General features: G+C 40.3%; 1 protein-coding gene across 1 annotated transcript in view; it reads left to right on the forward strand.

Moving 5' to 3' along the window:
- Window positions 1-16,837, forward strand: part of XRN1 (5'-3' exoribonuclease 1) — a 54,474-nt gene extending 37,637 nt beyond the window's left edge. Inside the window, exons 31-43 of the mRNA XM_025208444.1 lie at window positions 963-1,032; window positions 4,157-4,382; window positions 5,557-5,652; window positions 5,942-6,056; window positions 6,586-6,647; window positions 7,111-7,221; window positions 7,485-7,613; window positions 8,651-8,807; window positions 10,751-10,923; window positions 12,149-12,262; window positions 12,360-12,477; window positions 12,905-13,065; window positions 13,691-16,837. Of these exons, the coding sequence (XP_025064229.1) occupies window positions 963-1,032; window positions 4,157-4,382; window positions 5,557-5,652; window positions 5,942-6,056; window positions 6,586-6,647; window positions 7,111-7,221; window positions 7,485-7,613; window positions 8,651-8,807; window positions 10,751-10,923; window positions 12,149-12,262; window positions 12,360-12,477; window positions 12,905-13,065; window positions 13,691-13,945 (1,787 nt within the window). The 3' untranslated portion in view covers window positions 13,946-16,837. The remainder of the gene's footprint in view (window positions 1-962; window positions 1,033-4,156; window positions 4,383-5,556; window positions 5,653-5,941; window positions 6,057-6,585; window positions 6,648-7,110; window positions 7,222-7,484; window positions 7,614-8,650; window positions 8,808-10,750; window positions 10,924-12,148; window positions 12,263-12,359; window positions 12,478-12,904; window positions 13,066-13,690) is intronic.
- Window positions 16,838-18,125: the final 1,288 nt, after the last annotated feature.

The raw sequence follows: 18,125 nt of genomic DNA on the forward strand, positions 1-18,125 counted from the left end.
CTAGTAAGATCTGTTTTCTGAGAAATACTGGATAAGCACCCTTGCTCCCTGCAGTGGTCCCCTCCACCTGTTGGTTTGTCCCCTGGACCTGCCTTTCCCAGGATTCTACTGACATACAAATCCATTGTCCCACTTTAAGTACCTATGAATGATGCAAGATGAAATGTGCTAATACTCTGCATCCCCCTCCCCCCCCACACACACATATATTGTGTGTGCAAATGCGTTTTGACTCATTCCAGGGACAAACCTGTCAGGCTGTGCATACTTCCTGGCCACTGACAAAGGAACAGCAGTGCAGCTTGGAAATGCTACTTGTACTAATGGTTATGATGCTCCTGTTGTGATCCCAACACAATCAGGACCACCTTATATGAGAGATCTGTTTAAATTATACATGGAAAAACATGAGAACCGTTACAGTAGATTTTATTACTAGTCTGGCATTTTAAAAGTCACCTCTTAAATCTGTGAAAAAATCATTTCAGGTAAACCTAATACTTGTGGTTAAGGCCTTTAAAAATGTTCTTTCTTATGTTGACTTTGCTTTAAATTTATAACTGAGATAGTGTATATCATTGAATCACCATGTACATGGTTTTTCTCTGGTTCTTGACAGTAGATTGGTAGTTGCATTTGTAAGGTCTTCCCATTGCATCTGCTTCAAGATGAGAGCAGCATTCTGTTAAAGAGAATAAACTAAATACTGTATAAAAATGTTTTCAGCATTAAACTATACAGGGGTCAGCAATTAACAGGGAAAACTACATTCATTTCATTTACTTAATAAACACCAAAAGCAAAGGACAACGGCATTTTGGGAAAGTAGAAAAAACGTTGAGGAGGAATAGTTAAGACATCACTAATAATTTGGAGTTTTCTGTTTTTTCATAACACTAAGTGTAGTTAATGCTAGTTGGATACGTAGATGGTTTCTTACCATGTATTTCATTTTTCTGCAGCCAATAGAGAAACAGATGTGCTCTTTGAAGTATTGTTTGATGAAGAATTCCTTGGAGGCTTAACAATAAGGTTTGTTTTCTCATACTGATTTCATGTCCTTGTTATAAATAATTGAATTTTAAAATTGCTGGCTTTAAATTGACCAGTCTGAAAATTTTTAGATGCCTCTCCAGAGAACTTTTTCTCTAAATGTAGTTGGTCAAAACTGCTTCTACTGCCTAGATTTTCTGTATTTCTGTCCCTCACTCTTTGAGTTAGGGACATTTTCACAAAAACAGAACGTGTTTCAGGAAAGTGTTCACTGGACCAGAACGTCATTTGTTTGCTTACTGTCCCAAAACTATAATCCTTTTTAAAGTAAAGAACTGTGAGGCCACAATCTCACAGGACTAGAAAGGTAAGCAAATAGATGCAGATTTGCTTCCAAATAAAATCATTTATAAAATGTAAGTTGACTGTCTTCATCACACTTGAAATAGAACACTATTTGTTTTTATAATAGTATAACCTGAATGTGAAAAACAATATCCAAAATCCTCTATAAAAGAGTAAATGATTTTGATTATACTGAGTGTACTGTATTTCACAGTGTATACGTTGGGTTTTGAAGCCCAGTTTTGGGGTCTTAAAAATCAAACTTGACTTGTACACCATGCCACATCAAAAAATCAGGCACGGAGCTGGGCTCAGCACTAGGCTGGCACAGCCCCATCCCCTGCAAGCGATGCTGCCTTGGCCACACCAGAGCTTACTCGCAGGGGATGGGGCTGCACCAGCTGAGCGCCAAGCCTGGTGCCACTCGCAGGGGATGAGGTAGTGTTAGTCGAGCCCAACCCTGTCCCCTGCAAACAGCGGTGGGCTCGGCATTTGGCAGTGCCATTCGCAGCAGACCCAGGCTCGCCGCTTGGGTGGCATGGCCCCATCCCCTGTGAACCCGGTGCTGCTTACAGGGGATGGGGCCAGGCTCAGTTCTCGGCTGGTGCAGTCCCATCCCCTGTAAGCGGCACTGGTGTGGCCCAGACAGCACTGCTCGCAGGGAATGGGGTCACACCAGCTGGGCTCAGCGCTGCTTGCTGGGGATGGGGCCAGGGCCAGGGCCAGGCTCAGCATTCAGCTAGGGACATGCTGCTCGCAGGGGATGGGGACAGGCTCAGCACTCGGCTGGCATGGCCTCATCCCTTGTGAATGGCGCCTGCAACACTGTGTGCAAGGGATGGGGCCGTGCCAGCTGAGCTCTGGCCACAGCCCCGACTTATACACTGTGCCAATGAAAATCCTCACCTTTCAGATCGGAAAGCCGGGGGTTGACTGATACACCGTGAAATATGGTAAGTAACTATAAAAAGAGGGTAGATAGCAGGGGTGTGCGAAATGGGCCCTATTCGATTTGTATTCGGATTTGGCCCGAATCGCGGACAGTGATTCAATTAGTTGATTCGGATCACTGTTCCTGATTCGATTCAGCCAAATCTGAAAATTCGATGCTGATTTGGAGAATCAGCTATTCGGATATAGACACAGTTTTAAAAGTTTTTTCTACATACCTTGAGGTAGCGGGCGTGGCTTGTGATTGCTGTAATGCTGGGGCAGATGGAGCGTCCCACAGGAGCGCACGGCGGGGCGCGGGAAGGGGGTGTGCTGCGTGCTTGGCAATGAAACCAGAAGTGGATCGGAAGTACTTCTGGTCCACTTCTGGGTCTGCCAGGGAGCATGCTGGGGGGCCCCCCTGTGTCGGCAGTTGGCCACGGGGGGGCCTCCCCAGCATGGTCCCTGGTGGACCGGAAGTGCTTCTGGTCCACTTCCAGGTCTGCTGCTGAGCATGCTGGGAAGCTCCCCATGCTTCAGTGGGACACTCCATGTGCCCCAGTATCGCAGCATTCACGAGCTCCTGCCTACCTAGAGGTATGTAGAAAAAACGTTCAAAGCTGCCTCTGTCCGAATCTCTCCAAATCGATTTAGAGGGTTCTGATTCAATTTGGAGAGATTAAAGGGTCCTTGGATTCGGAGATTCAGCCACCAAATTGGGCCGAATCTCCACCGAATCGAATTGGGGACTGATGCTTCACACATCCCTAGTAACTAGTTGTTTTAGTCCGAAGCTAGACAGGGAAGCTGAATGTGCACCTTACAGTCGAGAAGTAGGCAACCCCGGGCATGCATGCCAGAGCATGGCATGCTAAGGCATTTTGGTTGGCATGCATGCCTTGTAACAGATGGCAAGAAAGATGCCGGTGCTGTACTGCCACAGCAAGTATTGGGCCCCATGTTGATCCCCCGCCATCCACCCTAGGCACTCCAACATCTTACAAGTAGAGATTACGGGTGTTTTTGGCATTCTGCCCAGAAACATGGCTGACTTCTGTTATAGAATGAATAAAATATGTAAAGAGCACAAGCTTTCGTGAACCCAAGTTCACTTCATTAGCAGCTATGAAAGGACAGAACAGAGCAGTGAATACAGCAGCGTAAGCAGTGCCCTTTATGTTCCATAGCAGCAGAATTCACCTTGTTGCAAAGTTTTGCTTCATAATAAAAGCTTTCATTTTTTAAGTGTTGCCTGCCTTAGTTTCTCCATTTCTGCAACTAAACCAACACAACCAATATGTTTAATTTGCTCTCTCTTTCTAGGAGTGGATTATTAATGTAGTCTGAGTGTCAGCCAACAGAAATTCTTAACAGCTTTCTACATGCTGAGGAGTCCAAAATACCTCTGTGTGGCTCCTATTTCACTCTAATGCATTTTTTTTCCTTGTACATCCTTATGGCAGGAGGGACAGCTTCTTTTGTAATTCCCTCTGGATCTCCTGCAGCTGTTTTTTTTTTTCTTTTTCCCTTATATCAAGGCATCAGGCCTCCCTGACCACTTACTGGAAGAAGCAGCACGCTACTTTTACACGGTTCCAGTGTCTTTATAGATCAGATGCTTCAACATGGCTTTTTGGTGCTTTTATCTAATAGCTGATTAAATCAGCTATTAGATAAAAGCACCAAAAAAAGCCCCAGTAAAGCATCTAATCTATACAGACATTGGGTGAACTGGGTCCAACTAAAGTGATGCTTCTTCTGGACATGCGCTGGGCTCAGTGTGGGAGTGCACCAAATTTAAAGTATATTGCCGTTTTTGGGGTCTTTTTAAATGTTTGCAAGCAGCTGATGTGATTACATAAAACAGCTATTTTGTCTTTTTCTTTAGGTGCTCACCTGCCAGAGGTTATCGTCTACCATCAAGTGCCTTAATTAATCTGTCTCATGGTAATCGGTCAGAAACAGGCAACCAGAAATTGACAGCCATAGTGAAACCGCAACCAGCTGTGAATCAGTATAACTCTTACTCGTCTGATCCATCATCTGTATGCTCACAAAAGGTGCATCTAGGAGGCCTCAACCATTCTCCTCGTTCTCTTTTTGTTCCTACCCGAGTAAGATCTTTCTCTGTCATTTATCTCTTTCTCTAGATGTAGCTGTTACTTTGATTTGGATCTTCATGGAGTCTGACAGTTTTGGTTTACCTCATCATTTTTAGGCAGAGCTTAGTAATTCAGTCCTATAGAGCGTTTATGGAGGCATTTGTTCAGATCCCTCCAAGAGTGAAACCTTTTCCCTTTGGCAGCAGTTTCATGGTCCTTGTCCCATAAATTGTTAGCAGTCAAGTGTCCACATTGTAAAAATAATATCTCAAGCTGTGAACCTGCATAAATTAAGTTAATAATCAATTAATGAATAAGCTAATAAGCCACTGTTGGGTATAAGGTGTTCCCATATATCTCCTGTTATGTCTGTCCTCTCTTTTTATGTGTGTAAATGAGCTAAACTGCTGCAGTTTTGAACTTGAACAAACATGTCTAAAATTACAGTAGCTTAAGTCAATTTATACTGTTGTAGTAGATAAACATAATGGTTAAATCAGAAGAGCTGATGCCATTCAAAATATGCTTCTTTTAAAATGGCTTGAAGTGTTACAGCTTTCCACAGCAGTGGTTAGCATCAACAAATACCCTTTTTATTAGCAACCTTGACAGATAGATAACAGTCCTTTTCTTTCAGCTCCCATTCCATGTCATGATTTCTCCAGATCAGTGTGGTATCATTGCTGTGGATGAACAGAATTTAAACTAAAGTTTCCTATGCTGTCTTGCAATTCTATGTGAAATCAATTTGTTTTTGAAATGTAGTACACAGAATGACACAGGCAGACATGGATAAGTCTAAGTTGTCATAGACCTTATTTATTTTTTCATTTTACCTAAGTGGTTTCTTTCAAGAAAATAAGAGCTTGATGGATGAGTCTGTCTCCATACATACCTATATTGTGGAAGAAACAAGCATTACAAAAGAGAATTTAAAGCAGTTAGATATCTCTGATCTATTTGTTTTTTTGGTTTTGATTTTTATTTTTGATGAATGATTTAGCAACTGAATGGAAATTATAATCTCAGGTCTGAAAATCAGGGCAACTGCAGTTCACCACAGAAGGGATCAGTTTTGGGTGGCAATCAAAAAAACAAAGTGAGTGTTCTGATTCAGTTTCCTTGTTGCTGATAAATTTCTGATTTAGTTGAATTGAATTTATACTTTTTTTTTATCTTTTGTTAGGCTCGTAGTAAACAAGATGATGAATTTTGCAGCATCTGGCAATCATTGCAAGGCTCTGGGAAATCTCAACCTGTTCAACAAAACATACACGCAAAGGTTGGTACAGTGAGCAACATTTTCACGTAAATCCATTCAGAGTAGAAGTATTCTGCATGTGTATTATTGTAAATGGACAGTTGAGTAGAAAATGCAGAAGACGATCAGTGTTTACTAAATGCAGCACTCATTTAAAGATTTCAGGTCAATATTAAATATTATTGTTGCATAGTAAGATATGGCCTCATTCAGAATCCTGGAAAGAAGTACTGATTTGATGTTAGTATCATAAATGATCCCATACCTCTCTTGTGGTTAAAATTCAGTGTGTTACTGTTTCAATTCCTAGGGCACAATTCTACCTCAAGAAGCAAAGCCAGGAGCTGGTAACCAATTTTATAAACCAGGCTTCAGTGAGAACAGTCTTAAAGGCCAGCAAAAAAAACAGGAGCCATTTAAAAAGTGTAAGTACTGTAATTAGAAACTTAGGTTTGAAAAGTTTGATTGTTCTTTTTGATTGCTAAAGTATCTACTGGATTTTCTTTATCATGAGTATTTTACAAACAGGGCCATACTTCATTCATGGTTTACAACCCCCTGATTATGATTATTTGCATCAAATCGTGGTCCAGTTGAACTCCATGGGACCAGATCTTGTTTGTTTTAAGCATGTTAAATTAATCCACAACTAACCCTGCAAGTTTTTAAATCAAGCAGTTTACCTGCTTTATTTTAAATTTATCATACTTTTAATAGATGTTTTGCATGCAGTCATTTGCAGCAAAAGTAAAAATTATATTTCCCACACAAGTCACATAAATTTGATGTTTGTTTCTTTACATTGAAAAAAAGTATACTGCTATTAAGTACTCAAAGGTAATTCTACTCCAGTGTAACTAGATAAATAGAGTATTTTTGATGAGTGTAGATTTATTAAAGGCAGGAATGAAGCATTTTCTGCTATGCTAATACTTTGAACAAATGTATTTATAGTCAAAGAAGATTCTAAAGGTTTAAGAAATGAAGGTTCTTCACAAAAAATACCAACTAAACAGGTAATTTTCCTTCCTATATTGAGTACACCTAGTCTGATATCTATTGCATTACCTTTTTTATTATTCTTGGATCAATGTATTTAAAAATGTTATCCAGTGAGCAAGTCAGTGAATTATGTTGTTGTTTATCTGAAGGATCTTATGCCTAGGTCTGTCAATTTTTATTCTTTAACAGCTTTATTTATCATTACTGTGCCCTCATTCCTGGAACCTCTGCAGCCAGGAAATTAGTTTAGCATTCTAAGAGTTAGCAAGTATCCTGAAAACAGTTTTAATCTCTTTTGTGGTTCTTACTTTTGTAGTTTTTTCTGACATTAAATGTTTAAAGCTGATATCTGCATTTGGAAAACATTGATAGTATTATAAACTTCCAGTAGGGTGCAGTTCCTTTCACAAATGAGTGATAGTTTATGAAAAGCTATTTGCAAGTTGTGTCAATAATCAGTTTTGTAATTTGTTTCAGAGTTTTTCAGGAGGAAATAAATATAATGTTAAGCTTTTGAAGAGAAATGAAAGTCCAAATGTGCCTGTTCTTCAAAAGGCTACTGTTGATGGACCCTGTATAGCTGGGAAGGTAAGAGATAACTAATTAACATGCTTTTGACTTTATTTAAATACTATGTTGGAAAACTAGACAGTCTCAGGCACTGCATTCTATAGTTCCTTGTGACTTGAAGGGGAGAGTTTCACAAATTTAGCAGCTATAGGACCAGCCCCGAAAGAAGCTGAATAGCCTGAAGTAAGCTTGAATTCATTAAACTAATTCTTACAATCAATACATCTGTTACTTTTTTAAATACAAAAAAATATATTGTTGTCTCTATTTTTGCTCTTTAGAAGGACATTGAACTTGAAAGTCTTCTAGCATCTTTGAAAATCTCCAAAGAAAGTGAAGAGCAGTTGTCTTATTCCAAGGAAGAAAGAGCCACAAATGAAGAACATTTATCTCCACAGTCTTTTGTTATGGTTTGTATATTGTATAAGCCCTTAGATCACGGGTGTCAAACTCATCTGGCCCCACAAGCCAGATGAGTGGCATCTCAGTCCACAGGCATGAAGAATGGTGCAGGACTGGCCCTGTGAGCTAGAATTGGCCCATGGAACCGTCCCTGTATGCCCGATCCAGTGTACTTGGTGCCCTTTCCAGCCTGTCTGGGATCCACACTGCATATGGGATCTGTTCTGGACCAGCTGAGGCAGGTGCCACCTACAGTATGGGTCCTGAACCAGCCAGAGTGAGCACCACATGCAGTGTCCCCCAAACCCCAGCCACTCTGGTGCTCACTGCATCCAGCATGTGGGTCAACTCTGAGATCCAGGGTAGCACGGGGGGCTGAATGATGGGGCTCCATAGGTCAAATCTTTGACACTCTGCCTTAGATCATAATTTAACACTTCAGACTTAGCAGCTAATACTCCTGTTTAAAACTTCATTATTACGGTATCTACATCAGCTATCATACCAGTGGCTCACCATCTATTAAAATCACATTGGACAGAATATTATTGATTCTAATAAGCAACAGTGAAATAATTAGAGTAAAGGAAAAACCTCAAATGGATGCCATGAGCATATGTGCTCTGAAGTCACAAGATGTTGCACAGCAGCATAGCTATGAAGCTGTGGATTATAATAGAAGAAAAAAACTTGAAGTATAAAATGGAGTTTCATATTTTTCTGCTAATAAGTGGCTAGTTCCACTTAGCGAAATTCTGATGAGCCACAGAAAATACTTAGTATGATGCTTGTGCCATTTGGCTTTAGAGTTTTGATGTTAAATGCCACTTACTCTACAAGACAATAATTCTAATAAGTTGACATACCTGACTTTTTTCTAAAGACAAATTAACATTGCACGGTTATTTAGGCTAAAGTCCAGCTTTCTGTAAACTATAACTATTCTTAAAAATCAAAATTTGCAATTTTTTGTTACTGTTATGTAGGATTTTCTTTGATCTGGCAGCTGTGCTATTTAAACTTCACTTTATTCTTTTTTTTAAAGAAAGGAACACAGATGCTTAAAGAAATCTTGAAAATTGATGGCTCTGATGCAGAAAACAAGAATGAAGTTAAGCTGCTGATTAATGAAGTTCCTGCTTCCTCTTATAGACAAGATTCCCATGGACCTGCCTCACAGCATAGGCAAGCAAAAAAAATTGGTAGGTACATGAAGTAGGTAATCCTCAGGAGGATTATTCAGAGCCGTGGTTCTCAACCTTTTTAGACTCAAGGCATCCATCTCTAACTTCCATAAATTGAACGACACCCCATTTCAGAACTAATGTATTAATGAGAGTGCTTACCTCTTTGTACAAAGGTGGAAGGAAGGAGGAACAGCTGGGCAGGAGAGAACCTTTCACTTACCTCCTCACACAGGGACTCAGCAATGGGTGGGGAGGAAGGAGGAATAGCCAGGTAGGATGAGCCTGACCTTACCTCTTCACATCCCACTTCACCCTTCAAAAGATATCACTACATCCAGTTGAGAATCACTGATTTCAAACATTGTGCTAAGCTCAGTCGCTACTTACTAAAATGACTGTGGCATTGATGCCTACACAGTTGGATGGGTAAAAAATTGGCTGATGGGGCGCATCCAGAGAGTAGTGGTGGACGGGTTGTACTCAACCTGGCGAGATGTGAGCAGTGGGGTACCCCAGGGTTCGGGCCCACACTGTTTAACATCTTCATCAGCGACTTGGATGAGGGGGTGGAAAGCTTGCTGTCCAAGTTCGCGGATGACACTAAGATGTGGGGCGAGGTGGACACACTTGAAGGGAGAGAGAGGCTGCAACTAGATTTAGACAGACTACAAAAGTGGGCAGATGAGAATTGGATGGGGTTCAACGTAGACAAATGCAGGGTGCTGCACCTTGGGAGAAGGAATCCACAGCATACATACAGGCTGGGGAGTTCCCCTCTTGAAAGCACAGAGGTGGAAAGGGATCTTGGAGTCATTATTTGAGTCGTACTGGTGTGATTACCGTGGGATAACCACATTGAAAATTTCCCTGTGTGTATAAGCCTTGATAGCAGTGATTGGTTGATTAATGCACAGTACATTGTAAGTGCATTGTCAGATACACAGAGGTCAGAGATCAAAGTGCAGTGCTAAATTGGCTACTTTTATTACAGAAGCAAGGGCTTTTTTGAGTAATATCTTTTATTGGAGGAACTAAATAAATAAGTTGGGAAAGATGTTAGACATGCGTTCAGGTGCAAAGTTCCCTTCTTCAGATCTGGGAAAGAGGCAGATACAACAACACTCCAATCCTCTGAGTACAGGCATTCATGCTTGAAATCCCAACAGTAATGGTTAAAATCTGGAACCAACTTCCCAGGGAAGTGGTCCTCGCCCCCACCTTGGGTAAATTCAAGAGGAGGTTGGACGATCACCTGTCTGGGGTCTTGTGAACCCAGCATTCATTCCTGCCTGTGGCAGGGGACAGGCTAGATGATCTGTTCAGGTCCCTCCTGACCCTAGATACTACGATACTATGATTGCTGTGATACCTGTTTTCAGAATCCAGACAATAGAATTGTATTTATTTTTTATGTTCTCCTTTAATTATTCTGTCCTGAAAACCCCTATGCTGCCTAAGTAATCTCTTAAATGCCAACATTTAACATTACCGCTACACTAGGGGAGTACATCAAGAGCTCAGTGAGCACCTGTTCACCAGGGCACCCAAGGGGAAAACTAGGAGTAATGGCCACAAACTCCTGGAAGACAAATTCAGGCTTAACATTAGGAAAAACTCCTTCACAGTCAGGGTATCCAGACTGTGGAATAAGCTCCCTCCAGAGGTGGTACAATCACCTACCCTGGAAATCTTCAAGAGGAGACTAGTCAGTCACCTTCTGGGGTCACCGGACCTTCAGTTATCTTTCCTGCTTGGTGCAGGGGGCTGGACCCGATGGTCTTCCAAGGTCCCTTCTGGCCTTACAATCTATGAATTCAAGTCAGACATTAATTTTTTGCAAAGTGTTCAAACGTACTTCTTTGTTGATAGTTTCAAACTATTACCTCTTTGTTTTAGAATATTTTTAACAACATTGTGTGTTGTTTTGGTTTTTTTGTTTGGGTTTTTGCTTTTATCAGCTGCTTACATGAACAAGCCTTATAACATCGGAGGCCCTCAGAATCCTCAAGTGTTGGATGCTGGAGGTCACCCTTTCCTTGGTCCACAGTCTACCCCTGTATCAGAACTTTCTCGTATTTGTTCTCTTGTTGGAATGTCTCAACCAGATTTCTCTTTCCTCAGGACACCACAGGTAAGACTTATTCCCTAAGTGGTTCCTACAAAGATATTTCCCTTATCTAAACCATATCATACATTCCAAAGGTATTCATTGGTCACTGAAATCCTAGTTCATTTAACTGTGAATCTAAATGTACTCTTTTGTTTGCTAGCCCTTGAACTGGGGGGCCTGTAAAAGATGCCTTAAAGCTGCTCTTAGTGATAAGAATGGAGATGGCATCAGGACCCATAAAATAGCAGTCTTCTCCTCAATTGTTTGTCTGTTGCAAAAAGAAAAAAAAATATTCACCTCTCTCTGTAGAAAAATAGTCTTTTCTAAATGGGTGATTGTCTTGCTCACCTTGCCATCCTTGTAGCCAAAAATTTGTTTTGAATTGTTGCATTAGATGGTTCGTTAATTATTTGTAATTGCCATATGAGAGAAGTCACCACAGGCACAGGAACCAACTCCTCAGAACTAATACACATCTCAGCTTTAGCTGATACTGGAAGAAGCCTGCCCAGTTTCTCTCCAGTTACAGTATTTGTATTTCTCGGTTTTGTAAGAATTTTGTTATATTTTAAACTGTTTTGCATCTGAATAAATTATTGTCTCTCTGATATGTGGTAATGATTTTGCCTGTCTTAATAAGAATGGAAAAAGTGCCCTATTGGGTCAGATCACTGATCCATCTAGCCCATTATCCTGTCTCCAACATTGGCAGAAGGGGATACTATACAGGAAGAGTACTGAACTGGATGTCTCTTGAATGATCTGTCCCCTATTCAGAACCCCACCCCAGTGTACACCATTATAGGTGTTAAGATGTTAGAGGAATCATCTCCAACCACTCTGTTTAGTAGCCATTATTGGCTCGATCATCCATTAATTTATCCAGTCCCTATTTGAACCTGGCAATGCTGTCTGCCTCCACCACATCATGTAGCAATGAATTCTACAAGTTAACTGTGCATTGGATTAAAAAAAAAGTACTTGTTAGTTTTCAACCCATCATCTACTAATTTCAGCAGGTGCCCCCTAATTCTAGTATTCCTCCCTCAGCTTTCTCCTTTCCAAACTGAAGAGTCCTAGCCTTTTTATTTTCTTTCAGCATGGCAACCGCTTCACTTAATCTTTTCCTTCAGCTCTGAAACTCTTTAAATCAGTTTAACAATAATAAATTGACTGAATGCCGATTGCTTGAATGTGCTATATAAACACTCTCTCCTGAAAACACCTCTTTATCTGATTTTCCTAGACCATGATGGTTTGTCAGGTAAAATTATCCAATGGCTTATTAATACATGGACCTCAGTGTCAATCTGAAAGTGAAGCCAAGGAGAAAGCTGCCCTTTTTGCTTTACAACGCTTGGTGAGGATGGCAGTCTCTACAGAATTTTGGTATCTTTGCCACCTTCTGTTGCATTGAGCCTGTTATTTAATCATATATTTATTTGTTTTTAAAACAGAGTTCTGTTGGAGTGAACTTTCCTTTGCCGCCAGCACCACCAATGTTTTCAAATTATCAACCTGTTGGAGCTTCACTATCACCTGGATCCGTTCCTCCAGTCTTCACACAACCCACTGGTAAGTATTTTAATTAATACACTGCAAAGCTTTGTACGCTTGACTGTCATCATACTATCTTGTTAAGTAACACAGTTCTCCTGCCAGAAACTGCACTGTATATGCAGTTTTTACATCAGTAAAACTGCGCTTCTTCCAATTTAGCTTCTTTTGCTCCTAGTGGTGCTAATTCTACCATCCCAACATAAACTGTATCTTTGACGGTGTAGCAACATCCATGCATAGAGCATTCTGCAGATGTAGTATTCAGATAATGGTAAAACAGGATTTGTGTAGCTGGTGAACTTAGCTAGAGGGAGGAATGTTGTAATATGGGTCCTTAATGAAAGAAGCAAAGCAGGGGGGAAAATAGGGTGTAGGTTACTCTGTGTTTATCGATCTGCCCATCCTGCTTGGAGGGAATAATGGAAACCGTTTATTTTCACAGCAAATATAATGCCCTCATCATCTCACATGTTTAATCCAATGCCATGGGGAGCTCCAGTGCCAATTCATGGCAAACCTTACTATCCTGGTTCCTATCAAGGGAATATGCCTCTTACGGGAACTGTACCAGTTGGTACTCACAACCAGTTTATACCTCTGCAGGTAAGTTTGATGGGCACTGTCTCATCAAAAAATAGTAACGTTTAGTAGAAATAGTTTACACATATAGCATTTCTGTCCAAAATTAATTTTAAGACAGTATTAGCCCAGCAGTGCTCTTTTGCCCCTCAAACTGAATGTGTGGCATGGGGCCAGTCCATGAACTGGATTGGTCCCCGCAGTCCAGGATTGGACCCTGTGTACTGCCTTCACTCAGCCTTGCATTCCAGAATTGGGCCCACACCACCCCCTCCCTGCCCTGTGCCCCTGCCCTTCATGCCCAATTCAGCCCTGTGCTTCCCTGCACACCCGGATTGGCCCTGCACTTCCCTGTGCACCTAATCTAAAGCATAGGGTCACACTATTTGGGCTGCAGGTCTCTGCAGGGGCCCAGAAATTTGGCAGCAGGGGAGCAGCAATTAACGCTGCTACTGCTTCCCCACTACCAAATATGCAGCCCTGCAAAATCCCCCTGAGTAGGATTACATAACTCCACAGGCCCAGTCTAGCCCATGGATTGGGGATTGAGCGCTCGTGTACTATCTTATTCTTTTTGCATGATTTTATCTTGGTATATTTTGTAAATTTTATAAATACCTTCTCTTAAATAATACTTATCGATTTAAAGGTAACTAAAAAAAGGGCTGCCAGCAAGAAAAATTTCGAGTTCAAGGAGTTCCAGGTTTCTCCTCAAGCTGCACCACTAAAGAATGAACAACCAATGTCTTCTGATCACATTCAACAAGATAATTCAACAACTTTAAAAGCTGCTCAAGACAATGTAGCTATGTCAAGTGTTCCTCATAGCAAACCAAACGCTTCCAGCAAGCGAAAAGCAAGAAAGCTGGCAGTCAATTTTGGTGTACCAAAATCCTCAGAATAAATATGGTAGCTAGATTGATTTTATTTTTAATTCTTCCCATAGAATTATCTTATAAAAAGTTGGAACGCACTATTTAAAAAGAAAGCATTTTAAATATAATAAAGAGTGAGAGAAATGTCAGTTAGGCTTTTCATTTAAGACCTTGAATTAAACTAACAAAAGCTCGGAAGTTTTGAATTAAGGTCACCACACCATCCATTGTGCCTAAGTCTCTGAACAGTGGCTTACATATTATACCATGTGCACAGCAATAATACAGTGGCCACCCTAATTCAGAATTGCCTTGTTTTTGGAGTAGGATTTAAGGGCAGTAGTAAGTCAGGTGTTAAACATTGGCTTAATATGATCTTTTGTATTTTAGCTCCTTTTTAATGATAGGAAGAAAAGGATTTTATTTAGATGTTACTTTCATATTGGCTTTCTGGATCATTATGATCTTGAAGCAATATGATTAGAACTGAGCTACAGTGGCACTGCCAGATTTGCTATAAATTCAGTAATTTCTGGGTTTTATGCCAAAGGGTAGCAATTCTAAAACTGTCTGAATTTAAATATTATTAATGCTTATAAATTTTGTTACAGGGTGAGTTTTACTACATGGCAAAATCAAAGGGTTGTTGACAAAACCAGAGTAAATTTATGCCGTAAAATTGGCCTAAGAACACGTTAACTGCAAATCTATTTGCAAATGGAAGTCCTCACTTTAAAGTACATTAATATATGTTGCTAGCTATAATTTTTTTATAATATGCTTCTTCTCTACTAATTAACAAGCTCTTAATGGACATCTCCAAAAGCCACTGAAATCCTGAAATTTTCTAAATTATACAATGAGCACAAAGGTGGCTTGTATGTATAGTATATTAAGCAATATTATGCACATCCTTTGAGTTCATTTCTCTCACCTACAATTTTCCCTGTAGAGACTATAGTAATTTGGCATGAATTTTGTACATTGTTTTGTCTGTTAGCTGACTTTTTATATTTATTTTAATTACTTGATAGAATATATGGTGGCAGAGGACATGCTAAACTGTCCTTGTTAATTTAGAGTTCCAAACTTATTCCTTATTTTCCACACAAAAAAATCTTGACTTGTCTTTTGAAAGGAATTATCATTTCATCTTCATACGTTATGCAGCTAATCCATTTAAAAGCAAGGGAAAACTCAGAGGACCCTGTGCTACTTTTGATCCATGTATACAGTGCTCATTAACAGCAATGGGAATTTTGCAGATCTAAGGTAAAATTTGTTCTAAAGTCTCAAACTTTGGTCTGCAGATATTTGGATATTCAGCTCAATTTTACCTTATTCTAGCCTGCCCTAGTAAAAATAGTTTCCCTATAAACCCCTGCAGATTTAAAGGTATGTCAGACCTTAATCTTCAGTCCATATTCTCTAAGCAGATTTCACATTGACCATTAAAATTGGCATAATTTCTTTAGTTTCTTACCTTGCTATTTTTCCAAGGTTTAAATTTTTTACTTTCCTATAGTAGCATCCAGTTTTCTTTGACTGATATTTCACTTCATAGGGCTTTTTATTCATTACCCTAATCAGTTTTTGTCTTATTTCTTCTCTCCTACCAGTGAAGGGTTTTTGACAGCTGTTTCTATCCTTCCTATTCTGTCCTAGAAATAGCATGGTCTGAGGAATTTTATTTTGCATTTTCTATCTGCATATATGTTGTCTTCGCCTCTGGTACTCTAAACTTTTTATAACTGTCTGTACACAATCATAAAACCCTATCAAGATTTTTTAGCTTTGAGTGTCTTGAGAAATGTTCTACCAAGGAAAATTTGACCTTCACGATGTATTGTTATTTCTATCAAGGAGCCAGGACTATGACATCATATTGACACTGGTATACATATTTCTCCAAACTTGATTACCAGACATTAGATTTCCAGTTCCTTGTGCTATGATTTGAGTGCCAGGGGAAGAGAGGATCTATTAATGTCCCCACAGTGATGAAAATTAGAATATGTTCTGATCTAAAAAGAGGTTCTAATCTCCCTTAAAACCTTGTTTCATGTGTCATTCCCTAGGGTTGCAGAGGTAGTTGATGATTGGCTAGCTTGTAATATCACCAAGTATACAAATAGCTAAAGAAAGTTTATGAAGGACACTATTCCAATGCCAGTATATATAGCCATTTTTCCCCCGTGAAAATGGTTTCTGTTTTCAGGCCAAGAGCTGGATCTTTTTTCTACAGTCACCGAAACTGCCATACCTGATTTGTCTAATATGTGGTTCTGCATCTGCTGTGTACTATAATATATGTCGCATGTGCCCTTATTGTTTATTTTATCTTGATTTTATGTTCTGTGAATTACTAAGTGCCCAGCTGACTACTTTTAGATTTCATATGTCCTGCCACCTGTAATGTGTACATCAACTATGCCATGCCCTTGTTTCAACTATTTTGTTTTATATTTCAACTGTACAATTGTTTAATTCATAAAAAAATGTAACTTTAAGCATTCATTTTTTCTCATAGATATAAAGTATTTTGTAAGTACTGGAATTTTTCATTAGATCTTATACAGAGCAGTATTTTATTAAAAATTCAAAAGGGAAGACTTTTACGTGTGCATTTTTGTAGCTTGATTTTTTTAAAATAACTTTTCATTGTTTACCTGCCAAGTGAAATGTTTTCAATTTGCATATGAATGGATACAAAATGTATTTTTTGTGCTGTTTAGTGTTAAGTTGTGCATTTGCAGATTTTTAGCATGTAGTTGCACAAATGGTTGTGCAGAGATGCTTTAAAATATAACATACAACAAAGAAAAAATCATTGATAAGATGCTATACAGAACTTTAATTCAATAGAGTAATTTTATAAATAGTGTCTGTGTCTGCCTGATTAAATATGGAAACTAGAAACATTATTTATCTTCACTGCTTTATTTTGCTTAATATGCTTAATATATGGAAATCAGCACGCGCCAAATCTAAAGTTTTAAGTTTGGTAAAACCCAGTTTCTCTGACCCCAAATTCAGTTTGTGGGGAATTGTTTCTTAGTGGTGCCTCTCCACCAGTCAGGATAATGAAGCCATGAGTTTTCAGCTGTTAGCCATCTGACATATAAAATAACTTGAACTGGTTATTAGTGTGTTTAAAGCTTTTTGAGCCCTTGCTGTCTGATAGGCAGTGAACAGGAAAGGGGCAGAGGCAGTCAGTCTGTTGTAGGAGAGCACAGTGACTACTAAAAGCAGGTAGATATTGGTGGCTGATAGATGAAAAAAGATCCAGTAGCCATAGGTGCTTACTGGCCCCAGCCAGCATGCACCTCAGTATGAACCTCAGGGGGGTGGTCCTTTCTGGCCCTGACCACGAGGAGCACGGGGTGCCTTTTGTCCCTAGCTTGACCCTAGACCAGTGACCCTAGGTCAGCATCTGGAGCACTGGGTAGGATTTAGAGCTGTGATTTACCAGGGTCTGCCTAACTAGGGTTAGGGCTAAGGCCTGTACATATTCTGCTAGGCTAGAGTTAAGGACAAGGCTACTGGGTGAGGGTTAAAACTGGGACTACTAGAGTCCTCAACTCCAGAGTTGGGGGCATAGGGAGCCCCTTGATCTAAGTTGTGGACTGTGGCCTCTAGGTATTATCTGACTAGGGTTTTGGCTAGGGCCATAAAGCCCTGCCATGCTGGGTGAGAGCTGAAGCTGTTAGGTGACCCTGGGCTAGGGTTAGGGCTGGACACTAGGGTCTGCCACGCTAGGTTCAAGACTCAGTGAGGTAGGATCCCCTCCATGCCAAGTTTTAGGCCTGTGGCTGGTAGGGACTCCCTGGCTGGAGTTAGGTGTGGTGCAGGTTATAGCTGGGGCCAAGAGGTGCTGCTGGTCAATGGTCAGGGCACTTTCATCCTATGGCTAAGTAATGCCGTGTATGGTTCAGGAAGGCACCTCAAGGGAGGACGCAAACCAATGAGCACAAGCTAATAGAGGGTAAATTCAGGCTGGACATAAGAAAAAAAATTCTCTGTAAGGGTCACCAGAATCTGGAACACACTCCCAGCAGAGGTGGTGCAGTTGCCATCCTTGGGAGGTGTTCAGGATGAGACTGGACAAAGCACCCTGTTGAACTTGTCTGAGCTCAATAACTTCCTGCCCATGGCAGGGGACTGGACTTGATGATCTTGCAGGTCCCGTCCAGTCCTTCAATTCTATGA

Source organism: Alligator sinensis, unplaced genomic scaffold, assembly GCF_000455745.1.
Source record: "Alligator sinensis unplaced genomic scaffold, ASM45574v1 scaffold846_1, whole genome shotgun sequence".
In the NCBI taxonomy this organism is placed as follows: Eukaryota; Metazoa; Chordata; order Crocodylia; family Alligatoridae; genus Alligator; species Alligator sinensis.